Below are 24,189 nucleotides of genomic sequence, written 5' to 3'. Positions count from 1 at the left end.
AGGATATTTATTGTGTCTCAGCTGTGAGTTGGGCCCTATAGTAAATGCAGGGAATATGTTAGCAGAACAGTCAAGGTTCCTGCTCCTAAGGAACTCATGGGGGAAGACTGACAGCAAGTAATGGCACAAACATGCAATTATAGATTATGGTGAGTGCCATGAAGGAGAAGTCCTCATTTTGATTGGAAGATCATGGAAGACTTCTCCGAGGAGGTGAGAGGCAAGTCGAGGCAAGGAGAGTAAGAGTCAGCTAGGCAAAGACAGGGTGTGGGGGAGTGTCCTAGGCAACGGGAGACAGCTGGGAAGAAGTCTGGGACTTCTGGGGAACTAAGAGAAGGTCTGAGTGGCTGGCACACAGAGGGCACGGAGAGGAGGCTGGAGAAGGATCCTGCTGGGCCTTACAGGTCCTGGTAAGAATTTTGGTTTTATCCTAAGTGCAGTGGGAAGCCATTGAAGTGTGTTAAGCAGGAAATGACATGATCTGGTATACAGGGGTGATTCAGACAGCTCTGTGGAGAATGGAGTTTGAGGGCAATAGTGGAAGCTGGGGTGATTAGGAGGTTTTTGCACTAATTAAGGGGAGAGACTAGGGTGGCAATGGAGGTACTGAAAAATGGACAGATACAAGATATATTTTGAAAGTAAAATTATGTGGAATTGGTGAATGGATTGGATGTGAGGAGAGAGGTAGGGTGATGTAAGTATATCTCCTGGGTTTCTGGCACAAGTATGCATGCGGGCCTCTCAGCAGATACTAGACCACATAAGGCTGTAAAGGCCCTGTCCTTCGGGAAAGGCCAAGTAGGATCGATCTTGCAGAGGCAGCAGAGGGATTCAGTTGTCCTCTTGCCCTGCCCAGTTCAAGGAGCTCATCACTATAGCAGCACTCAAGCAAGGATTCTAGTTCTGCCGCTAATGGGCCCCTCACCATGTCCCTTCCCCCTGAGAACAAGGCCCTCAGGAACCTTTATAACTGCAGCATGCCACTAGGGGGAGCATGGCCTGCATTCTGTGACTCTGGTCTCGAGGGCTTTTTGAAGTTTGGATTACTTTAGAGCCTGACTTGTATCAGCTTCAGTACTCAGCCCTGGCCCTTGGCCCATCATGCTTAGAAGAATGCCTGACATACGGTAGGTGCTCAGTAAATGTTAGTTGATGTTAATATTATAACTGTGAATATTATCTTATTGTAGAAATGGATGGTCGTCATCTCTTCTTTCTCAGTATGGAGGCTGGGCAAGTGGAATGTGCATTTTGAGGGTCAGGAGGAGAGCAGAGGGCTGCCTGTTGGGAATGGGAAGAGGGAGGAGTTTAGTGATTTGATGGTGTTTCACTTGCTGTTTCATCCTGTTTTCCTTTGTAGATTTGGGACACTAGGGCCTAGGAGGGATTCCTGAGCTGGTACTTGGGTCAGGTTGGGCAATAGTGGAGCCAGGCACTGCCAAGGGCTTCTGACCCCTGCTCCGCATGGGGCACGTGCAGCCACTCTGCTGAATATATGGACTTGGGAGTTGAAAGGCTTGGGTACTATTTCTAGGTCTGTTATTTTCTGGTTCTGTGACCTGGGGCAAGCCATTTGATCTCTCTTTAAAATTTTTTTTCATCTGTTAAATTAGTATGATGATACTAGTCCTAACTTTCAGGCCTATTGTGTTGAACAGATAGCCAAGATTTGTGAGAGTATTTTGGAGAAGTGTAAGGTAATTTCTAGCTGTAGGGCAGGACATCTTTTCTCTAATCTGTGCATCAGTACATTCTACGTCTCATAGATGCTATCATAGAGTCTTTAGGCTAAAAAGATGGCAGTCAGGCCTACCTCACCATGACTCAGAGAGATTCTCTACCTTCTGCTGGGAACCCAGCCTTGTAGTTCATAACTGGTTATCAAAAAATTGTTAGTTTTTAAGATCAGATGGCTGTGTACTTTAGTGGAAAGTACACCAGACTAGGGGTCAGTGGACTGGTCTCTACTTTTAGTTCTTCAGCTGCCTAACTAGGTTTATAACTGTGGACTAAACATTTGGTCTCTCTGAGCCTCAGTTTTCCCATCTATAAAATGGTGATAATAATGTATATCCAGAGTATTTCAAAAGGTTTTGAGAATCAAACAAAATAGTGCATGTAAAAGAGTGTTACAAAGCAGAAATGTCTGTGGAGGGGTGTCCCAGGTACTGTGCTAGCTCTTGGACAGGAGTGATGTTATTACTGGCTGTGACAGCAGCTCACAGAAAGCCGGGGCTTTAGCTGCTGGCCCTGAGCAGGGCAGAGAGATGAGGCTATATTTGTATCACATTTGTTGCTTGGGCTATGACTCTGGATTTGCCCAGGACTTTTACTGGTCCTGACCCAGTGTCTTTCCTCTCCATTGCAGGAAGATGAGAGACTGCTTGAGCACCAGCCCTAGTACCAAGAATCCCTGTACTGGCTAAAGCCATCGCCACGACCTGGGCAGGCAGCAAGGTAAGCAGGGAGGCCAGTCCAGGCGAGCTCCTGGGATGTGAATGCATTTCCGCCTCAACTGCTGCCCAGAAAATCCCAAGTGTACAGACAAGTCGAGGCAATGCATCTGGGTCTCCCTACCCGTGCTCCAGGACCCAGAGGAAGGGCTTGCTTCCCCTCCAAGTGCTCCAGCTAGCTCCCTCCCCCCTGAACCGGGATTCTTCTAAGTTATAAAAAATGAGACACTGGAGGGGAGGAAAACAAGTCCGCTCACTCTCTTCTCCCTTCTCCCCTCTGAGCTGTTCAAGCAAGTTCCCAGGAGCAGCCTAGAGCCGTTGTTTGACTGGAAGGGAGGTAGGAGGAGTGGAATGCGTGCAAAAACCGAGCTGATCAAAAGACAGTGCTGTTTCATGGAAGCCTCCCAGAACTGAGAGAGAGAGGGAGAGAGTAGAGGGGAGAGAGAGAGAGAGAGAGAGAGAGAGAGAGTGAGTGAGTGAGTGAGTGAGTGAGTGTGTGTGTGCGCAGTGGCGAGAACAGTGTCTCCATGACAACTGGCCTGGCCGGCTAGCAGTGCTCTGCTCATTTGGCTGGAAGGAGCTCCACGAAAGGTCAGAGGAAGGAGCTGTGGGAAGCTCGCAGCAGGTATCGGAGCTTAAGTGAGTGGATTTGGGGGCCCTGGGCTCCCTAACAGACTGTGGAGTGAGCCAGACTCTGCCGAGAATGGAGTGGGCAGGAAAGCACCGGGACTTTCAGGTAAGGTCAGCTCTGGGCTTAGATTGTTTTTCCTGCTCTCCTGGCCATAGTCTTGGGCTGTGTTCTGGGAGGCAGGCGAGTGTCTGTACTCTCTGCTCAGGGTTTGGGGCTCAGGAATGATGTCATGCTCCAACAGTTGGATTCTATTAGCTTAAGGAGGAGGGAAACAGCCAAATTTCTTGACTTTGCAAATCTAGCTGCTCTCACTCTTGCTGAACCTGAGGTGTTAGACTTCACTATAGAAATCGTCTTACTTTTATTTAGCACAGAGGCTCAGGGTATATTACAGGAAGAGTCTTTCATACAGAAAACACATTATCATCACTCCAGCATTATGCTTTTAATTCTTACAGGGAAACTCCAGTGTCTTTTGAGTGGTTTGGTTTGTTCTAGTGAACACTGTCTGTTTTGTCTCTTGGTGCTGCTATGTCTGACCTGTAGAAAAAAAAAAAAAAAAGCTAATTAACTCAGCTAGGAGCCTATGGTGAGTTCCACATCTCTCTGGAGTGGTTATTAGGACAGAGGGACTATCTTAGGGATATCTGAACTGGGGTCAGTCTCTCTCTCTCTCCCCCAGGTAGCTTGGTAAGAAGTGAGCTATCCTCCTTCATTAATAAGGTCCATCACAGGCTTTCCTAAAAAATATATGAGGTGGAGGTGGGGGGAGTGTCTTGGGGTTAGGGGACCTCCAAAGAGGTTTCTTACCCAGATAGCTCAGTGAGCTCTCAGTGGCAGCTGCTACGAACTAGGGTGCCTGAGGAGACATGAGGTACTGTGGTTGTGCCGGGTGGATTCCTTGGGTTAATATTTTAACCAAATCTCAGGGCACACATCGTCCACACTGGGCACTGCTTCTACTCTGTTTGTCCTGTGTTTTTTAAAAACTTGTCCTGACCTAGAGGAGTGGTGTGTAGTGAGCTCAGTGTGGCCTAGGAGAAGAGACCCTTCCAGAAAGGCACTATTATAGGTGATGGGCTAGTGTAGCTAGTTTGTCAGTAATCTTATTAGGAGGATTAATGCAGCAGACACTCCTTGCAGTGGAGACCCATAGGAGATGAGCTTCCGCTTCAGCCATGTTATATCTTACGCTTACTCCTAAGCCTCAGGGAACTTTGTGGATGCCTTTGGTTTCTCTGTGGGATGAGGGAACAGCTGCTATCCTGGCTCCTCGGTTTTTCTTCTTGAACTTTCTGAACAGAATGTCTTTTGTATTCTGGCAAACAATGAGGGGGCCTTCTGATTAACTTCGGGTCAGCTTGCCAATGAAAGCACTGGCCGTGTCCCCAATTCGGGCTCCCTGAATGTGTACATGTATGCATCACTGTTGTGGCCTGAGGGTCCACAAGGGTGAACTCAATGGCCCTGGACTTCAGATGGGCCACTTGTAAAGTGATGCCTCCTTTTATTACACTCCAGGGATCCTCTGCTTGGCTGAACCCTCTGTCTTACTGGGGGGATGCGGCCTAGCACTATTGGTTGGGATTAAAACTGGGGGCTGTGAGGAGGCGGCCTCTCTGAGTCAGTGCGCCCTTCAGTGGGCAGTGCAAATCCAGGGTCTCAGTTCTGCTCTGCTTATGAGGATGTGGTTGGGGCTGCTCCAGTTTTATTGCTGCCACACATGTGAAGAGGGCTAGCAGATGATCTTTCTCTTGGTGTAGCAGAATGAATAATGAATTTGGGGTTGGGAGACTTGAATCCATGGCCAGCTTCTGCTACTTGTCATCAAGGTGGCCATGGGCAAGACCCTTAACCTCTACGACCTTCAGATTTATTGGCTGTGAGGTGGGGATAATAACTACTTCACAAGACTTTTGGGAGGAGCAAATACAATAATTTCCATGAATGTAGTTTTGAACAAGTCAAATGCTATATAACGTAAGATGTTATGTGTTGAAGCTTGAAGGATGGCCCCATTCTCTTCTGGAAAGTCACTTTGCCTCTTTGTTCTGGTTTCCCCATTTATAAAGTGCCCTTTTCTTTTCTGCATTTATAAATAAAAATGAGAAAAGCCTTAGAAACTCTTCAAGATGTTAAAGGAAAGAAATAGTGTTTTCTTTGGGTTGGGAAGTTTAGAAAGAGTGATGTTCACTGTAGACTTTGAGCCTCATAACTGACCCTTCGGAGATGAAGCTTTCGTTAGTCACCTGACTCGTATTTTCATGTAGAGGAGAGGGATTCCAGGGACTCTTTGTTTTTCCAGTGTCCCACAGCCACCTGGCAGTTATGTGTCATGAATTTTAGTAGCTTCTGAAAGAGAGGCTACTGGTTGCCCGCCTGGTTCCCTCATCCTGGTAGGTTCTGCTGGGGAAACTGTTTCGGGTGGGCAGAGAGGCCTTTCTCCTCTGTTCGGGGTTTGCAAGGCAGGGTTCTAACGGGCAGGAAGAGTTATTGCTCTGAAAGGCTCCTTGGGGGCTGGGCAGCTCTTTCAGGAACCTGTGTGGCTACAGCTTAGAGGGAAACAAGGAAGTGGGAATTCCAAGGGCAGAGAAACTTGATATGCCATGGGACTGTGCCAGGGAACAGAGTAACAGGGGAGGAGAGACTCCAGGCCAGGGCATCCCAATCAGTCCTCAGTGCGTCTGCAGGGCTCTCGGCACACTAGATGGGGGCACAGGGAGAGGCTGGGCACCCCACCCACAGCCTCAGCTCTTGTTGTAGGACAGGGGAAAACCTGCCAGCCGTGCCCTGGAGTGGTGTCTGGGAAGAAGCCCCTGAGGAGACTCTAAGTAGGCAGATTTTTTTTCTTTAACGACAGAGCCGTTTTTCCAGGTGAATCATGTCACAGCAGCCTCTAAGGCCTGAAGGAGAAGTTGTCCACAGCTTCGATTGGGGCTGCAGCTGTTCCCCGCTCCTCGTCGGTCCAGCTTCCCAGAGCCGAGTCACAAATTGGATCCCTCGATGTTCCTTAAGGATTAAAAAGTAACATTCCTGTTCTCACTCCCTCTCTCTCCTCTTCCTCTACTCCAGTACTTCCCTGCACACTTACCCCCGCCCTCTCTCAAATTAGAATAATCAGTTACCCAGGGAAGTTGAAACTTTGAAATACGTTGGAGGACAGGCCAAGGGCATCCTCAATTCTGCTGGCTCTGCCCCTGTCCCTGGAATGAAGGGTTTGGGTGGCCAGTTTTGGAGGGGTACTCCACACTCCGTATGTCATGGCCACACTGCTGGCCTGGAACCAAGACAAGCTGTGCTCCATTCCCCACCGAATCTGATTCTAAGAATACTTCGGGGAGGTCCACTGGGCACCTAGGGGAGGTGGGAGAGTTTGAGTCCTGGGCCTTCCAAAGCACCTCCCTGCAGGCAGGCAGGACTGAGAGGCTGAAGAGCGTGTCTCCCTGTTGCTTCTTTTAGCTGTTACCTATCACTGCTCTGGAGACTCCTGATTTTCAGTGTTGGGCCCAAGAGAGTTTGCTGAGGCGGCCAAGCAAAGGGAATACGTACCTGAGCCTGGAGGAGGCCAGGCAGCAGCCCCGCAGAGCTTTGGCTGGGTCTCCCTTCTGTGCCTCTACACTAGCTTGGGAGGAGAGGATGTTTAGGGCAGGGTGGGGGGAGGGGAAGGGGAAATCTGCTGGCAGATAATTGAGGTCTTTGAGTTAGAGGAACCATGGAAAGTGGAGAAGGGGCCAGGAGGGCATGAAAGAAAAAAAATGACCATCTGGCGTAGTCTGCACAGATTTCTCTTTAAAGCTTGTGGGAAAATGTGCTAGTGATTGCCTTCTTCTGAGGGGAGGGAGGGAGACTGCATCTCTTTTATGCTGGAGAGGAGGTGCTGTGTGCCTCTGTCTCAGTGGGTGGGCGGGGTAAAGTGCTGGGTGCATCTGTCCTAGGGCAACATGCCACTTGATATTGTCTGATAGAAAAAACCTTGGGGTCTCTTCTCTGTTTCAGATGTAGGCCCTAGAAAGCATGCCTCTGTGTGTGTGTGTGTGTGTGTGTGTGTGTGTGTGTTTGTTTGTTTAGGGACCAGGAAGATGTTAAATGAGCCTAGACTACCTTATTGAAGGATTTCTCCAAAGATCCCTCCTCTTATTTTTTTTTGGCTCTGATACGCTGTTGTTGAGGGGCTGTTGAAATTATCACAGCACTCTTCTAAAAACTTCCTGAACGTTACATTGCACTGTCCTTATAAAGGGTGAATTACGTGCAATTAGGGTATGAAGCCTTCTTAACCAAAGCTGACCTATTCCTAAGGATTTGTCATGAAACCCCTCGTTTGTCAAAGAGCCAGACTCTTCTTGTGTGGCTTGTCACTGAAGAGTTTGTATGTGAGGTGGAGATTGACTAATAGGAAGTAGCACAGTGAATGAAGGACTGTGTGAACCTGGGAAAAATGAGATAAACAGGATTATGAGAAACAAGATCTGAAGCAGTTGGAAGACTACTAGAAGGTACAAAAGAGAGGCCCTGGGCAAGGGGACTGAGGAGAAGGTAGTTCTTAGGGGCAGCTGGGGTGATAGATAGAAGGGGGTACCTGGGCTGACCAAGGAGGCTTTACAATTTACCAGAAGGCTGGCCTGCCCCTGGGGGCTTCAGGGAGACAGTGTTGCCTGGGTCCTCACAAGCACTGGGAAGGTGACGGTGGGTGGCAGTGGCTGGCTTTGGGGTTGACACTCCTTTTCATTTGCTCTTAGGCTCGGAGGTATCTCTGGTGTCCGTGTTCCCTCTTGGTCTGCTCACCCATTTAGTCAGTGAAACAGGGGGCCTGGGCATAGGGCTGGGGAGGATCTAGAAAGCATCAAGTGTGCGACTTATCTCATATATGTTGTATTAGATGTTGTATTGTAGTTATTTCCTCCCCAGTGTGAGCCTGTCTATGATTGAGAGAGAAGAAACATAGTTTTGGAAATTTTCCTGAAGTTTTGGATTTTGGTTGTAGGGTTAATGATCATCTCATGCTTTAGTCTGGGAAAGTAAGAGGGTCCAACTCTTAGACTCTGATTTAAAGCACTGTTTGAATGATGGGAGAGAGACAATGAAAGGACTGGAAATAGGAGGAAGGTGAGGATTCTAGACCTGTGTTGAAACTTTTTGACAGCATCAATGGATGGGATTGGGGGATAGGGAAAGGGAAATGGGAAAATGGAAAGAAAACTATAAAGTCAGCTGGTTTTTAGAACTCTTTAGCTTTATTCGAGGAACTGAATTTTGGTGTGCTCACTTTTGTTTTGGAACACAGGCTCCCTTACAAAGTTTTGACAGCTGAGTTTTATAGTTTTCTTTCAAATGAGTCAACCTGTAATGTATTTATTCAACTATCAGTGACTGTTAGATCCTCAGTGAGCGTATGGTGTTGCCTTAGAGCATCTCTGATGGAACCATTTGTGCTTAATATGAGAATCTCACATTCAGGGTAGTACAGTGAGTAAGAGCTGGAGCTTAGGCGTCTTACACGCCTACATTTAGAACCTGACATTATGGTTACTAGCTGTGTGACCTTGGGCAAGTTATTTAATCTCTCTGAGCCTCAGTTTTCCGTGAGGCATCTGTAAAATGGATATACAGCCATATGTCACTTAATGACTGGGATATGTTCTGAGTAATGCATTGTTAGGTGATTTTGTCCTTGTGCAAACATCATAGAGTGTACTTACGCAAACCTAGATGGTATGGCCTACTATACACCTAGGCTATATTGTGCTAATCTTGTGGGACCTCCATCATGTATGTGGTCCCTGATTGACTGAAACGTCCTTATGTGGCCCATGACTATAATAATAGTACTCAGCTTGTTATAGTTGTGATGAGGATTAAATGAAATGATACACGTAAGCTCTCAGCTAAGTGCCTGGTACATGGAATGTTCAGTGTTTTCCATTATTGTTATTGACTTAGAGCAGCATTTGAAGAGAGTAAGGCTGGAATCTCTTAATCAGGTTGGGGATACTGTGCTAGGAAAGTCAAACCAGAGTCTTCATTTAGAGGGAGTTTATACTTTGCATTTTCTTCATCCTTCTGTCAAGACCCCAGGAGAGTTTCTGAGATGGTCCTTCTCAACCTAGCTTCATAGGCTCAGCTTTATCCTCTTGTAGGAGGCTTACCCTTCACAGTCGCGGGAGACTACAACTGCCTCTTGCCTACCCCTTTCCTGTGGGCCAGCCCAGGTAGGGCCCCTGAGGGCCTCCTTAATCTGGCATTGGAGGCCCTTCACAGCTCTGGACACAGGCTACCCCAGCACTCCTCGCTCCCACTTCCAGGAATTCTGTCCATGTGTTCTTCAAGACCCAGCTTAGAGCACAGGCTTTGCAGCCAGCTCTGGACGTTTGTAGTCTGGTTCTTCCTTTTACTATCTGTGGACTTCTGGCAGGTTAACCTCAGTAAACCTTAGTGTCTTTACCTGTAAATTGGGAGTAATTTTACCCATCTCAAAGATTCGTTGTAAGGGTTAAATGAGTTAATTTATGTAAAGCACTCAGCTTAGTTCCTGGCGCAAATATGTTCCTAGTAAATGTTAGCTGCTGCTGCTGTTAGAGATCTCTCCCTTCTATGAATTTCTCTGCCCTGGCCGGGTAGTCAGCAGATCTGAGCTTTAGTGCTGACTATCTGTCACTTGCTGGGTTACTTTGGAGAAGTAACTTGACTTCTCTAGGCTTCAGTTTCCTGTTCTAGAAAGTGGGAGATTTGGATTGAGTGTTTTCATCCACATTTTGACTTGACCCTTCAAATGCGTATCTTGCTTTCCAACTAGATTCCCTGAAGTTCTGTGTAAGTATAACATTTGATACATTTTATTTCCTCAAATTGGCCAACGTACATAGTTTATGCTTAAAAAATATTTGAGTAAACTTTTTTTTTAACCCCATCAGTTGGATTTTAGGAAGCATTTCGACGTGGTTCTCATAACTTGGAGACTGGGAACTTGTTCTCAGATGCTTAGGGCGTGGTTGCAACAACTTGCAAAGAGGCTCCAGCCCTTAGTAAGCTAGGAAGTCTACCAGGTTGGTAAGAAAGGAGGTGGATTTCACTTGGTGCCCCTGGGAAAATTTTGGTCAACAGATATTTGGGGTAGTTATTTGTTCTGCTGTATAGACTGAGACCAGCTTTGTGAATAAATTCTGCCATCACTGTTTCTTCTCTCAGTAGTAGGAAATGGCAGTGTGTTCTGACCCACCGTCTCTCCTTTAGAGTTTGGAGTGAGCTAGTTGTGCTCAAAGACAAACTGTGTGTTAGGGGAAGAGCGTCCCAAGGAAAGAGTAATGTTTAGAGCCCGGGCTCTGGGCTTGGATTGTCGGGCTCCACGTTCTGGCTCTGGCACTCACCAGCTTTGTAACCTTGGGTAAGTTCCTTAGCTTGTCCATGCCCCTGTTCCTCTTCTGTAAAATGGAGGTGGTAACAGGGTTTCGTAGGGTTGTAGTGAGGCCTAAATATCAAGTACTTAAGAATAGTACCACATATCTGGTGCTAAATGAAATGTGAGCAATTATTGTTATATTTATGATTCCCTGTAAGCCAAGCAGAATTTGTGTCTGAGTGGCTAGTCTGTCTGGTTTGTTCTGCTGAGAAATGTGGGGTGATAGTCCCTTCCTCTGTGTCTTGGGCAGATATCTAGTATCAGCAGAGCAGTTATTAGTGTCCCCCAATTGGTATATAGATCGTGGCTCTTATACTTTGCTTTTGTAAAGAAATATATAAACCAGAGGGGGAATCTGGCTGAGCCAAAGGAGCAGCTAATCTAGGTTGAAAGGACCCTCTCTGATGAGTAATGTATGTTATGTGGCACTGAGGTAGGGACATGGCAGAACCCTGTGTGAAAGAGCAAGATGGGAAGTGGACTGAGGGAGAATGTAAACTCAGAGACAGCAAGAGTGGTGAATATCTCTGGGCAAGTGATTGTGGCTAAGACAGTAAGCTGTGTCAGGAAGCTCCTGGCACTTGATCTTCCAAGAGACATGTTGACTCCCCAGCCCCAGGTGAGCCTTGCCCCAGGAGTGATCACTCAGACCACTCTCAGAGGAGCCATGGATCTGTTCCTAACAAGAATGAGTAGCGTGAGTAGCTTGGTGCATCTTATCTAGAAGTGTAATTATAAAGAGATTTCCTCTTTCAACTGTAAGAAATAGGAACTTTTGCTGCCAAACTTAGCAGCGTGTTTTAAGTCCCTCAAATCTCCTTTGAGTGCTACCAAAGCTCTCAGCTTTGTTGTTATCTCTTGTTGAAATATAGCCTGGAAAGGTCATATCAACAGTGCCAATTTATGGGCCTGCTGAACCCAGGCAGGCCTAGGGCAGAATGGGGAGTTCCTGGGAGAAGGTGCCTCACAATTTTTCCCTTTGAGTAAGGCTGTTTATAATCTAAGTTTCCTTTTCCTTTAGAAGACCAAACTCTGCAGATTAGGGTCAAACATTTTATTTCTTTTGCGGTTTTACTTCTGTAGGCTCCCTTAGGCAGGAGCTCAGACTCTACAGTAGCTCCCTGTACAATCAGGAGAAGCTCAGCCTTGATGGTACTTACAGCTACCAAACTATGCCCAACACTTTTTATTGGAGGTAAGTTTTCTTGGCACAAAGTTATGCTAGAATCCCTGACCCCGTTTAGTTTATTAGCAATTTTTGACCTACTGTGCATTCTGAAGTGGTGATTAAAAGAGGTGAAGACCACCGGGTGTAGAAACCACACGTGGGGCTTTATGCTCATTTGTAAAGATCTGAGAATAAGAAGGTCTGACCCATGTCTGCATATACTTTGTCACCTGGCAAATGGATGCAAATAGGGAAAGGAAATTAAAGAACCTGACTGACCCTGGCAACAGGAAAGAAGTGTGTTACTTGAGTGGGAGAGGAAAAATACCTGGGACAGCTGAGATGAACTAGGCAATGGCAGTGACCTTGGTTTGTAGTCTGTGACTTGACTAACTCCGCTGCTGTGTTCAGAGAATTGAGGCTTTGGAATCTAGAAAGGAAAGAGAGCACTGAAGTTCCTAATTTTCTTTGCCTCCTTCTAAGCCCCTGATTCACTCAACCTTTTGGGTTCATACATAAGTGGAAAGATGGCCAGAAAAATGGCTTTTTTTGTAATGGAAGAGGCAGCACTGTCCTCTCTGGGTCCCTGTCTCTCTGCGTTTGAGTCATCACTGCTGCTGAGGATTGAGTTACTTTGCTCGACTGTGCTGGGAGGGCCAGCTGTGAGGATACTGGTGGTAAGACGGGTGGCGGGTTTTGTTAGCTCTCTGAGTAAGTGCCCAAAGGAAAGTGGCAGGGATCAAGTTAAAAAGAAAACAATGAGGAACAACTGGAAATTTTTGTTTTATTTAAATCTCAGTAAAAGGAAATAGACTGGCTTTTTTTTGGTCTCAAAACTCACATCTGTTTGGTAAACCCAAGTGGGTTTCAAACGCAGTGCTATCCAGGCTTCTTTTCACCTGAGAAACACCCAAGGTTTGATGTCTACGTAACTTTGCTGGGAGAAGTTGAGCCCTGGGAAGCTGTAGAAATGAAAGGAGAAAACCATGGAGTTATGTGTATTTTACCAAAATAAGAAAAGTTGGTGGGGGAAAAAAAGGCCATGGAGACTGTAACTCCTGTGACATCCTCCCAGCCCTTGATAGTAGTTAATGTTTGTCAGAGAGGGAATTGGGACGATTTTTTGTGTTGGTGCTCCCCAAGGGTTTATTTCTCCTCAAGCTTTTCTCTTTTTAATTTACAGTCTCCCCCTGAGATCCCATACTCTGCTGCCACCAGTTAGTCAGAGGGAGGAGGGGGGGTGGTGTCCAGCTCCGCCTCTCTTGTTCAGAAACTATTATTTATTTATTTATTCAGTATGTATTTATTGAGTTTCCATTTTGTTCTAGGCACTGTGCTACATGCAGGGCATGTAGGGGTAACTAAGACAGCAAAGTCCTTGTATTGTGGAATTTAAAGTATAGTGGGGGAGCCGTCAGTACATAACTAAGCAAATCAATAAATGAGGTAGAGTTAGTAATATGAGCTATGAAGGAAATAACGGTGTTGGGAAAGAGAGGGAGTAACAGGAATTTGAAAGCTATTTTCAAAAGAGAAGTTAGAGAAGACCTCTCTGATAGTATGATATTTGAGTGGCAAGTTCAAGGATGAGAAGAAGCTGTGAATGTGCGGATTTGGGGAAACTACATTCCTGGAAGAGGGAACAGCAAAGGCAGAGCCCCTGAGGGAGGAAAGAGCTTGCTTGGCATTTTGAAAGAACACAGACAAAGTCATCGTGGTTAGAATATAGGGAGCCAGTGGATGTAGGGGTGTAAGATGTTGGTAGAGACTAGTTCAGGTAGAGCCTTGGCCATGGAAAGGAGTTTGCAGAACCAGTATGAGGGGTATAGGGATAAGGTATCAAAATTTGAGAGGAATGGTTGGCTAAGAGGAACATTGAATTTGGTTGTCTGAGAAGAATCAAGAAAAAGAATATGGGGAAATAGAAGGGATCTGGTGTGGGGATAGGCACATAGCTAATTAGCTAAAGGAAGTGTAATAAATATAATTCAGTTCTGTACAATTCTTGAGATCAAGAAATATGTGTTTTAAAAATTTCTGTAGATTTTAGGTCTGTGGTATATCATTAGTAGAATGCTTACTCTATTCCAGACTTTGTGTTATACTAGGCATTTTCACTTGCATCATTTTAGTAAATTCTCACAATAATCTGAGTGAATTTGTTGATGTTCGGATGTTTACCTGAGGGATTCGGGGGACGAACATGCTTAAAATCCAAGTCTAAGTCTGCATGATTCCAAAGGATGTGCCCTTTCTGTACCCCCACTCTGATTGGTATACCACCTGCACCTCCTCTTAGTTATCTCAAATATTTAATGAGCATTTTTTTTCCTGAATTATTGTGTGTCGTTTACTGTCATGTTCTTCTTTCTATCCATTGGGAACTAGGATAGATTTTGATTGTTTGTGGAGGTGAATGAGTTTTTTCCAGCTTTCTCTGAAAGGAGTACCTGGTTGAATATTGAAAATGGCAGTCCATATCAAAAACTGGGAAGGGTGGGGGTGTGTGACAAGACTTGGAAACAGATAACCTGAATCACCTCTCTTTATCTGGGTAGGAAGAGTGATGGTCTTTCTCACTAATACTCCACAAGTAGTTAGATATCTTAAATTATGATTCCTCCTATTTTATAGGAAGAAGATGGAATTTGTGTTTGGGAAATTTAATTTCTCAGTAAACTGACGTTTGCAAGTAAACTCTGATTTCCTAGTTTACAGGTCTCTTACAGAGTCTGCGAGTTTGTTGGAAAGGTTTGAGGAAAGAAATTTATCAGGCCACAACTTTGACTTGCTAGAAATTGAACAGAGTGGTTTCTGTTGGTGGGTACCTCTTTCTTGAGGGACTGGTCCTGTTTGGATTCTGTAAATCAAGGGTCAGGCTTCTGAAATGGAGATGTGTGTGGTGGTTGTCAGTTCTCATTCCTCGGTGTTCGTGAGGTCCGTGTCCAGCCTAGCCAGCCGGCTGAGATGGAGCAGTTTGTGAAGGGCAGAGTGGGGTGAGATTGAATTTCAGTTTAGCATAGATTCCTGACACACACAAGAATTTCTTTTGTAAGTAATGGGATTCTGCTTTCCTGTCTCCCCTTTCACTGTCTGTTTTAGTAACTACTTTGCTACTGAAGGAAAAGAGATGTGGTTAGGAAAGATTCCTTTAGATGGAGTTTTTATCTTTGGCACTGACTCACTGAACAGACGTTAGGTGGTTGCCTACCATAAGCAGGGACCCTGGTGAGGTAGGAGATGAGGCTGAAAGACCGGTTGAGGTCAGATCTTGAAGGGCTTGAACCCTCCAGGAATTAGGGAATCGTCATTGTTCTGAAGGCAAGAAAGGAACACAACTGGACTTGGTTGGTACAACAGAAACCTATGATACCATGTGGAAGATAGAATTGGAGTGGGAGAAAACCTGTCTGTCTTCTTGGGTATAACTAGAGAGGTAATGTTACGGTCCCTAAGATGCATTGAAAGCAGAATATAAGGGAAATCTGGGGGGTCTGAACTCCAAAAGGCAGGGTTCCCTGGAGCCTGAGAGCAGTGATTTTCAGACTTAAGCATGCCCCAAACTCACCTGGAGAGCTTGTTTCCAATTCAGTAGGTCCGAAATGGGGCCTGAGAATTTGCATTTTTAACAAGTTTCTAAGGTTTCTAAGTGCTGCTGCTGTTTGGGAACCACTGCTTAAGAGGATCCGCAGCTGACACTCAGATAAGGGTAGGAGGGCCAGATGTTAATTGGTATGCCTTCTTTCATTAACCTAGAATTTCATGTCTTTACTTCAGAATCTCTTGAGTGGGTTATGCTGTAACATCAACAAAGCCTCGTAAAGGGCCGTGTCCTCAGTCACGGTGACTCTTCTCACGATATCCACATCACTTCTGGATGAGGTTTCCAGCTGTGTGCTTGTCTCTAAACAGGTGTTTGACTGAGTTTTGGAAAATGCCTATCCTAGGCACTTAATTCTGTTAGGACAGGTGACATTGATGGCAGGATAAGTTCCCGCTGCCCTTTAGCACAGCCTCCTGATTGGTAGGACTATTTCAGGGGCTGTAGACAGGCTCAGTGTTGAGTGTGTTCAGTTGATTAGCTAGGTTTACACAGGACGTGGCTGGGAGATTATCTCTTTAGCCCAGGAGTTGAATTTCAAGGGCGAAGTCCACAGTTGGCAGCTGGTAGGCTGAGAACACCTGGAAGAGAGGATTTCACTTGGCTTTCATTTAGCCAGGCCTCAGGGCCTCTTCCCACAGAGGTCAGGTTTTCTCCTTGTCTGGTACCCAGGCAGGTAACTTCGGGCTGCCGTTCCCAGAACAGCATGGCTCCAGGCCCTGCCCCGTGCTGTCTGCTTCAGGACCTGTGGCTTCAGGTGAGACACTCAAGTTGGTTCAATACAAGCTGCCCTCTCTTCCTTCGCATTCTCATTTCTTGAATCCTTGTCTGTGCTTGCTTCTCCCTTAGGGGAGGATCTTCATTTCTTTTTTGTGGTCACTGACTCTTAGATTTTCCCTAAAGCTCTCCTTTTCTCAGCTTCCCTCATTAGTTCAACACAATCATAGAATTCTGTTTCACTGTGGGAAGGGACATTACAGGTTACCTGACCTGGCATTGTCCAACCTTTTCCTATCCCCACACACACAGAAAATGATGATTTTTGTAAGGCACACTGACTTAAAAAGAGCAGGCTGCTGGTAGCACTGAGCCCCAGTGCTGCTCCAGGGGTTGAAAGAGTTATCATGTTTGCACAGCTGTAATCTGTTCGTGGCGTGCTGGTTGAGAATGCTGATCCAGTCCCAGGTGCGTCAGAGTTTAGAGGTGAGAAAACTGAGCACCCAAAGTGGCAGAGCTGGGACTGGGCCTCCGACCTGTTCACTCCTGCTAATTCAGGGCCTTGCTATGTACGTCACACAAGGACTATAATGTGTTACAATTTCAGATTAGCAGGCATGCATGAAACTGTCTCAGGCTAATTTTTGTTTAAGATCTTTTTCCTTTTTTTTTTTATATAACAAAGCAATACATTTGTTCTAAAACTTACGCCAAATGGAAAAACATATAAGTCAGAATATGAGTCTCTCCTGTAAACCCATGCGCCAGAAATGTAGTCCTTGTTAACCAGTTGGGTAACAATGGATATTTTTATCTATAATATATTTATGTAGACATTTATTTTCACAAAAAGAGATTATACTCTAACCAGAAAATGGAGAATAAAAAGTGTTGGCGAGGATGTGGAGAGAGTAGAACCCTCTTACTTTGCTGGTAGAATGCAAATGGTACAGCCGTTGTGGAAGCAAATTCTTTTGGTTCCTCAAAAAGCTAAAACTTGCCATATGACTCAGCAATTCCACGCCTAGGTATAAAGCCAAAAGAATTGAAAACAGGGACTCAGATACCTGTATGCCAGTGTTCGTTGCAGCAGTATTCACAGTAGCCAAAAGGTGGAAACAACCTCAGTGTTCATCCACAGATGAATGAATAAACAAATGTGGTATATGTGTATAATGGAATTTTATTTAACCATAGAAGAGATGAAGTTCTGATACCTGCTACAACATGGATGGACCGTGAAAACATTGTGCTAAGTGAAATAAGCCAGACACAAAAGGACAAATATATGATTCTGTGTATATGAAATATCTGTAATAGGCAAATTCATAGAGACAGTAGATTAGAGGTTACCAGAAGCTTGGGGAGAGGGGAGAGTGGGGAGCAATTGCTTAATGTTTAGAGAGTTTCTGTTTGGAGCTATGAAAACGTTTTAGAAATAGATAGTAGTGGTGGTTGCACAACATTGTGAATGTATTAATGCCACTGAATTGTAAACTTAAAGATGCTTAAAATGGCAAATTTTATATTGTGTGTCTTTTACTATAGTAAAAAAATGACTATACTGAAAATTTTCTCACTTGGTAATTTACGTTGGCTATTTTTCCATGTCAGTACATTACTTTTAACAGTAGCGTTGTGTTTCTTCAGGCGTATGTATCATACTTTACTTAACCAAGCCCCTGTTGATGGACGTCTGAGTTGTTTCCAGTTTTTCCCATTATAAACAGTGCTGCAGTAAACAGCAGTATACAGCTGTCTTTGCCCACGTGTTCTAGTAATTGCATTACCTTAGACAAAATTCCCGGAAGGGAAAGTTTGCTGATCAAAGGCTATGCTCACTTAAAATGTTAATAAATATTACCAAACTGCTTTCCAAAGAAGTTGCATCTATTTAGTTCTCATCAACAGTATATACAGGTGCCTGTTTCTGCCGTATCCTCGCCAACGTGGGTGTTATAAATCATTTTAATCTTTGCCAATCTGATAGGTGAAAAAGGATTTGTTGTTACTTTATTTAGGATTTCTGTAGTTATTAGTGAAGTTGAACACTTTTTATGCCCACTGGCACCTATACTTATTTTTATATGAATTTTCTGTTCAAATACTTTGTTTTTCTGTTTGGTCATTATTTTTTCTTGTAGATTTGTAACAGCTTTTATGTACATATTACATTAGAACTCTTTGCCATATGTGTTGCTGATATATTTTTCCCCAGTTTGTTTCTTTTTAATTTTTGACTTTGTCTGTGCTAATTATTTGCCTTTCACAGGTTTTAAATTTTTATATAGGCAAATATGTGATATTTTCCATCATGGCTTCCCCCCCCCTTAATGTCTTTTGAGTTGAATTTCATGTCATACTTTGAAAAATTTTCTTCGCTCATTAGAATTATAATAATAATTCATTCATTTTTTTCTTAGTGTTTTTATGATTTCAATTTTTATATTTAAACTGTAATTAAGTTTGTAGTAAGGAGTAAAGTAGGAATTAAATTTTATTGATTAAAAAACCTAAAATAACCTTTTTCCTATTAAATTTGCTCTTTATATAAAATTTGTAAACTTCTGTGCACTTTAGTATTTTTAGTGAGTGAGGCTACCTATATTCATATTCTTGTAATGGTTCTTTTTTAGTGTTACCATACCATTAAAAACATTTTCTGCCACATTTATGGAGGAACATTTCTGATTTAGTTTACCAAAAAGAAAAAAAAAGGCTTTAGTGAGAGGCAGGTAAGAAATTGCGCCCAAGTCTTCTGATTCCCAATCCTGTTTTTTTTGTTTTCTGTTATCCTTATGTGTTACAGCCAAATTCCTTTTCTTGATGTTTGGGGATAATTGCATCACTCCTCTTCTGAAAGACTTTACAATTGCAAAGTAGAAGGTCTTTGGTTTGACACACTAGACCTAGATAGTATGACATGAAAGCCTTTCTCTCAGACTGTACCTGGTTTGATGAACTCAGCCTCACTGAGGTGGGAGCAGGGAGGCAATTGCATGTTAAAGATGCATAGTATGGTGCTGAGGAGAGCCACGGGCCAAAGTCTAAAGGGACGTTAAGACCAGGAAGTGTGACTCTGGTGGAGGGGAGCAGCAGGAAGAAGTGTGAAGAAACTGGATTGCTTGGAAGACAGATTAAGGAAGATTTTTGAAGTGAGAGAAGGAAGAGGAATAATGTTTATTGAGGACCCACTTATGACCCAGATACTAAACTACTACTACCTACTTGTATTTTAAAAGTCAGCTTTTAGTGCTGGGTCAGCGTAGGGTTGGTGCTCCTAAGGGTCGTGACCCCAGAAAGGAAAGCCTTATTCAATTGTCAGAGTAAGTAAAATCCTGGAACTGGAAGTTAGGGTTTGAGAGACTGAGGAGCGCAGCATTGACTCAGCATCATTTCTGCTCGTGTCAACCAAGAGCTTAGATGGTTATGTTTTTAGTGGAAATAGGCTAAATAAGGAAGCAGAAGGAGAGACTACTTCAGATTAGGAAACATTCATTAGGCCCCTGTAGGACCAGGTGCATGCAGACGTACACTCCATACCCTTAAGGAACTTCACAGTTTAGTGGACAAGACGTATCAATGGTCAGGACACTGTAGTGTGGTTTATGCCGCTGTACAAGTGGCACTGGGAGGGCAGGATTAATTTGGTCACTGTTGGGAAGGGAGTGAGGAAGATGAGGGTAAGGTTTCACAGAGGAAGTGGTGCCAGTTCAGATTTTGAAGAATGAATAGATTTGTTTGTTTGTACCTTTTGACCACTATGAATAGTTATTTCTTAAGTGGACAAAGCAAGGGGGACTTTCCAGGTAGAAGGATTAGCATGTGCAAAGACAGAGAGGAGTGAAGCAGCATGTGCAAAGTTCTGTGCACGTAATTACCAGTTGGTCATTTTTGCTGTGCATAGTAGGGCAGAGTGAGCAGTATCAAGATGAGACTGTGGAGACAGGTCTCAGGGACTAGCTCTTGATGTCGGGGACTCAGTCATGAGACAAGGGTTTTGAGTGGATCCATCCACATAGGTATTGAAGTTGCCAGGGTGAAGAGAGAGCTGTCACGGAGAGCCTGGTGTGTGTCAGGGCAGGAGATGGTGCATGCATCTGTGAAGAGTTTGAATATGTGCGGTAGTCACTTCACAGCAGAGCAGCAGCGCTAGGGAATAGGTTGGAAGCACAGTCAGTGGTAGGAGAAGGCAGGGTGAAAAAATGCAAAACATCCTTTTAAACAGCTTTTAAGCCTATTGTGTTCTAGTAGACATTGCTGTCCACTGGTTGGAAATCAGTGGGGTAGGGGCTTAATACAGAACAGGAAGACACTGTGATATGTGGGTGGGGTTGAAGCAGGAGCCCTCCAGAGGACACACATTTGGTCCCCCCCTAAGTAGTGCCAGTGTTAGGGAAATTGGCCAGTGAGTGCCTGCTCACTGTTTTATCCCTAAGGGATCCCCTTCTGTAGTAGCCCCTGATGCCTCTTTGATGGAGGTTTGTTTTGTTAGCCAATCTTTGTAGGATTTGTGTTGCATCTTTGCACTTGGCTTACAGGCTTCGGGTAGGGCAGGTAGAGGGAGTGCCTGTCCCTGGATGAAGCACTGATCCAGAGAACTCCCAGACTTTTCTTGCTGCTGGTGACTGCTTGTCTCGTAAACTTCTGGAAAGCCAGCAATGGCTCAGGACTACAGGTAGAGTGTCCCATTTTCCGACCTTGTCTATTCTGAACTCTGTCTCTAAAATACCAGGGAAGGCGTATATCTCTCCTGGGTCATAGGCCATCAAGCTTGTAGGAAAGAAGCGTTTTGTAGTTTCAAAGTTTTGAAGAACTTTAAGCTAAAGACATGGACTTGTAAATGAGCCAGAAATGAAAACTTGAAATGATAATTTCTCCTCCCAAAGATAGTATCTCTTGAAATAATGCTTATAGGATGATCATCACTGAAGGAGAAGAGATTAAAGGGGAGTTGGGAGAAAAGAAGGCCTACCAGGCTTAGTACCAGCGTCTCCTTGATTCTGAAGCAAGCAGAGTCTGTGCCCAGGGGAGGCTACAAGTGGGATGTTTCCTCACTATCCTGCCAAGCACCTGTGTTTAAGGGAGTGACTGACCCACACACTTACATGGTTTTATAAGTTTTGACAGTGAGGAAAAAGTTTTCCTGTTAGGCTATATTTGGAGTTAATTTCCTGTTGACTTTGCTGGTATGCGTTGCGTGTGTGTGTGTGTAAGCAGAAATGTCAGCTCTGCTTTATGTGTCTTTTCCTGGAGGATAATGATAGTTATTTACACATGAATAATAACTTACAGCATATAAAATATTTTTACATATGTTATTTCATTGGTTTCATATTCTGTCTTTTTGAAGAGGAATTGAAGTTGTTGACTCCAGAAGACATAATAAAAACAGTACCTTACTGTACTTTCCATAGGACAGTAGAAGGAACAGGAACTTTAGAGTCAGACCTAGTTTGAATTCTGGCTTTTCCATTTACTAGCTGTATGACCTTGAGCTTTAGTTGTCTTATATGACCTTGAGCTTTAGTTGTCCTAATTGGTAAAATAGAATTGATTAACATTTACTTCGTAGGATTGTTTTAGAGTAGTGTTAAATGAATTAACATGTTTAACATATAGGCATAGTGCTTGGCACACAGTAGTTAACTGGTAAAAGGAGGCCTTAATCATGTAATAACATAGAAACAGATGGTCAACATCAGGAAAAGAAGAGCATGCAAATGTCCTAATTTTGTTAATTAAGATGGTTGCTATGAATGACCTTCACTTTGACTCTGAGTTCCTTGGCAGTCTGGGAAACTGACTTTCTGATACCTTACCATTAGGAAGGAGAAACATACCATTTTCTGAAGGCAGACGAAGTTTGTTTTTTAGTTTTATATTTTAATGAAATTTCTGATATGGATATCTTTGGAGTCGGTGAATTATATAATAGATAGTAATCCTTACCCTTTTCTTTAGTGAGAGTTATGTTCTCTTTATTTTTTTGTTTTTACAACAACGAGGACATTTCTTTACCATTTTTACAACAAATGCTTATGTGATTTCGATTTCCTATAGCTCTCTTATGGTGACTGCCGATAAAATACAAATGTTTTATGTGAAATTGCAACTCACTGAAAACCGCCCTGTAAGGAGCTGAGCTAATGGTGTGTCTGTGTAGCTTTCCAGTGATCTCACTGACAGAAGAATGGAGCTTCAAATACCCAGGGGCGTGGGTATTCATCACACCCCTTAGATCGTCTTCCTTAAGTATCTCTTTTCTTCAGTTTGGATTTTGTAAGAGTTGGACAGCAATCGATTCAAGGCCCTGAGTCCTGTATTCTTTATTCTGTATTTCCAACTGAAGCAGATCCATAGACTTTGGAAAAGAAATGGAAGGGTTGACTTCCTACTACAAAGTTAGAGCTGTGTAACATGCTCTTGCCTGTATAAAAACATTATTTTGTTTAATCTTTATAAATAGCCCTGGGAGGGAAAGGACTAATCAAACATTTGCTTCCCTCTGAAGTACCAGATATTGGACTTTTCCTCCATTTAAAAATGGGAGGCTGACTGAGTGTTGAGAGATGAGATGAAAAAACCCATTGCATTCCCTCCTTCTCTTCTCCTCCATTTCGTGGGTCATAAATGCTGGGCAAGGATTGCCCTGTGCTTTATCTGTGTGACTGTTTCTGACCTGGAAATGACTGTCATCACTTCTAGATAACACCAGTCCTGGGGCAATTGCTGAATGAAGCTCACATCACAAACAGATCGTGGGATTATAGTGACCAGGGAGAGATCCTAGTTGGAGTGGGTGACTTTTCCAGAAGGCGAAAACAACACGGCAGACAGGTGACTGCCTTCAAAATGCGGGGAATGCCCGTTGCTCTGTGTCATCCTTGCTGGTCAAAGGCAGATAGAATGAGAGGAATTTGAGTCACAGAAGAATTTGCATGTGTGTTCTTTTATGCTTTTGTACCTTTTCCTCTATGCAGCAGTGATCCTAGAAAACAGGAAAAACTGCTGTGATCATAATCAATATTTAATGTAAAGAAAAACTGATGACGGTTTGTCACTGACATAGGGCAAATTCAGGCCTTGGGCCTGGAGATGAAGCTGGCTGCTTGTGGAAGTGCAGGCAGCTGCCTCCTTGGATGAGATCCACAGTCTGAAAGTACAAAGAGTGGCTTAATTTCAGTGGATCCCCATGGAATCTCAGATGTTGTACCTTCCTTCCTGTGCTTTCATAACAACTACTCAACCCTCTGGGGGCTTGTGTAATTGGGGTACCATGCCCAGAAAGAAGATACACATGCCAAGAGAACATCTGTGCTGGTTCGTAGATGCCACACAGCCAGTACTTTCTGGATTGGTTTTAGGTTTTAGATGTTTCACATTTGCCTCTATGCAAGACTGCCTTCTAGTGACCACTTTGCTCCCTGGCCCACTTTCCTCACTCTGTTCCCTGAGCTTCCCCAGCCTTTATTTCCCTAATTCTGGGGAAATAGACTTCCTGGCTGTGCAGATGAGACCAAGGCTACTGTGAGGCCATGGCTTTTGTTGCCTCATCCACCCTCCTCATCATGGATAGTTCAGTCGTAACTGGCGTTTCCTTAGGGCCTCTGAGTGTGTAAAAGGGATGTGCTGCGGGGAGAGTTGAATAAAGGAAAGATAGTTTGGGCTGAAAGGTCCTCTACTCTGGGGGCTGTTCTTATGACAGACTTTATACCCAGGAACCTTAACCAAGAGTCTTCTTTCTGTTACTGAAACTACCCAAAAGAAGCTAGACTCCATGACAGGTTCAGAATCTGAGAAATGGAGACTGCATTGTTACTAACATTTCATGTGGAATTTGGGGACTGTGTAGTTCTCTCTGACCCATACCCCCTGCCCTGCAATCATGAAGAGCTATCCTCAGCTGCCTCCCACCTCTTGCCGTCTTCATCTTGTTACTGAAGATTCTTACCCTGCATGAAAACCTCTAAGCCCTGCTCTCCCAACTCCCGTTTTTTGTAGAGCTTTTGTTACACTTCTCTCTGCAGTGTCGCCCTCTTTTTCTGCTAACCTCTTGCATTATTCCAGGGAACACCCTTCTGCTATTGAAAGACGGACTTGCCCTTATTTCCTTTTCCTTTTTCTGTTCTTATGTACAAAATTAACTAACTTGATTTATTTATTTTTCTTCCCAAAGCCCCAGTACATAGTTGTATATCCTAGTTGTGGTCATCCTAG

General features: G+C 44.1%; 1 protein-coding gene across 44 annotated transcripts in view; it reads left to right on the top strand.

Moving 5' to 3' along the window:
• DENND2B (DENN domain containing 2B) overlaps positions 1-24,189 on the top strand; it is a 176,813-nt gene that overhangs the window by 69,278 nt on the left and 83,346 nt on the right. For 20 of the 44 annotated variants that reach the window (XM_070626264.1, XM_070626261.1, XM_070626255.1 and 17 more), the window contains one exon: positions 2,372-2,460. The exons of 4 other annotated variants lie outside the window; for them this stretch is intronic. Coding sequence is in view for 10 of the 40 variants with exons in the window: in XM_070626248.1 (XP_070482349.1) it covers positions 5,969-6,111 (143 nt within the window). In the remaining 30 variants the exon portion in view is untranslated. Of the gene's footprint in view, positions 1-1,018; positions 1,131-2,371; positions 2,461-2,525; positions 3,193-5,961; positions 6,112-15,723; positions 16,010-24,189 lie in introns of those variants that run through there. 20 more of the 44 variants (XM_070626248.1, XM_070626251.1, XM_070626250.1 and 17 more) reach the window with 14 other exon arrangements.

This window comes from Equus przewalskii, chromosome 6, assembly GCF_037783145.1.
Source record: "Equus przewalskii isolate Varuska chromosome 6, EquPr2, whole genome shotgun sequence".
NCBI lineage: Eukaryota > Metazoa > Chordata > Mammalia > Perissodactyla > Equidae > Equus > Equus przewalskii.
This window is presented reverse-complemented; position numbering and strand designations above follow the sequence as displayed.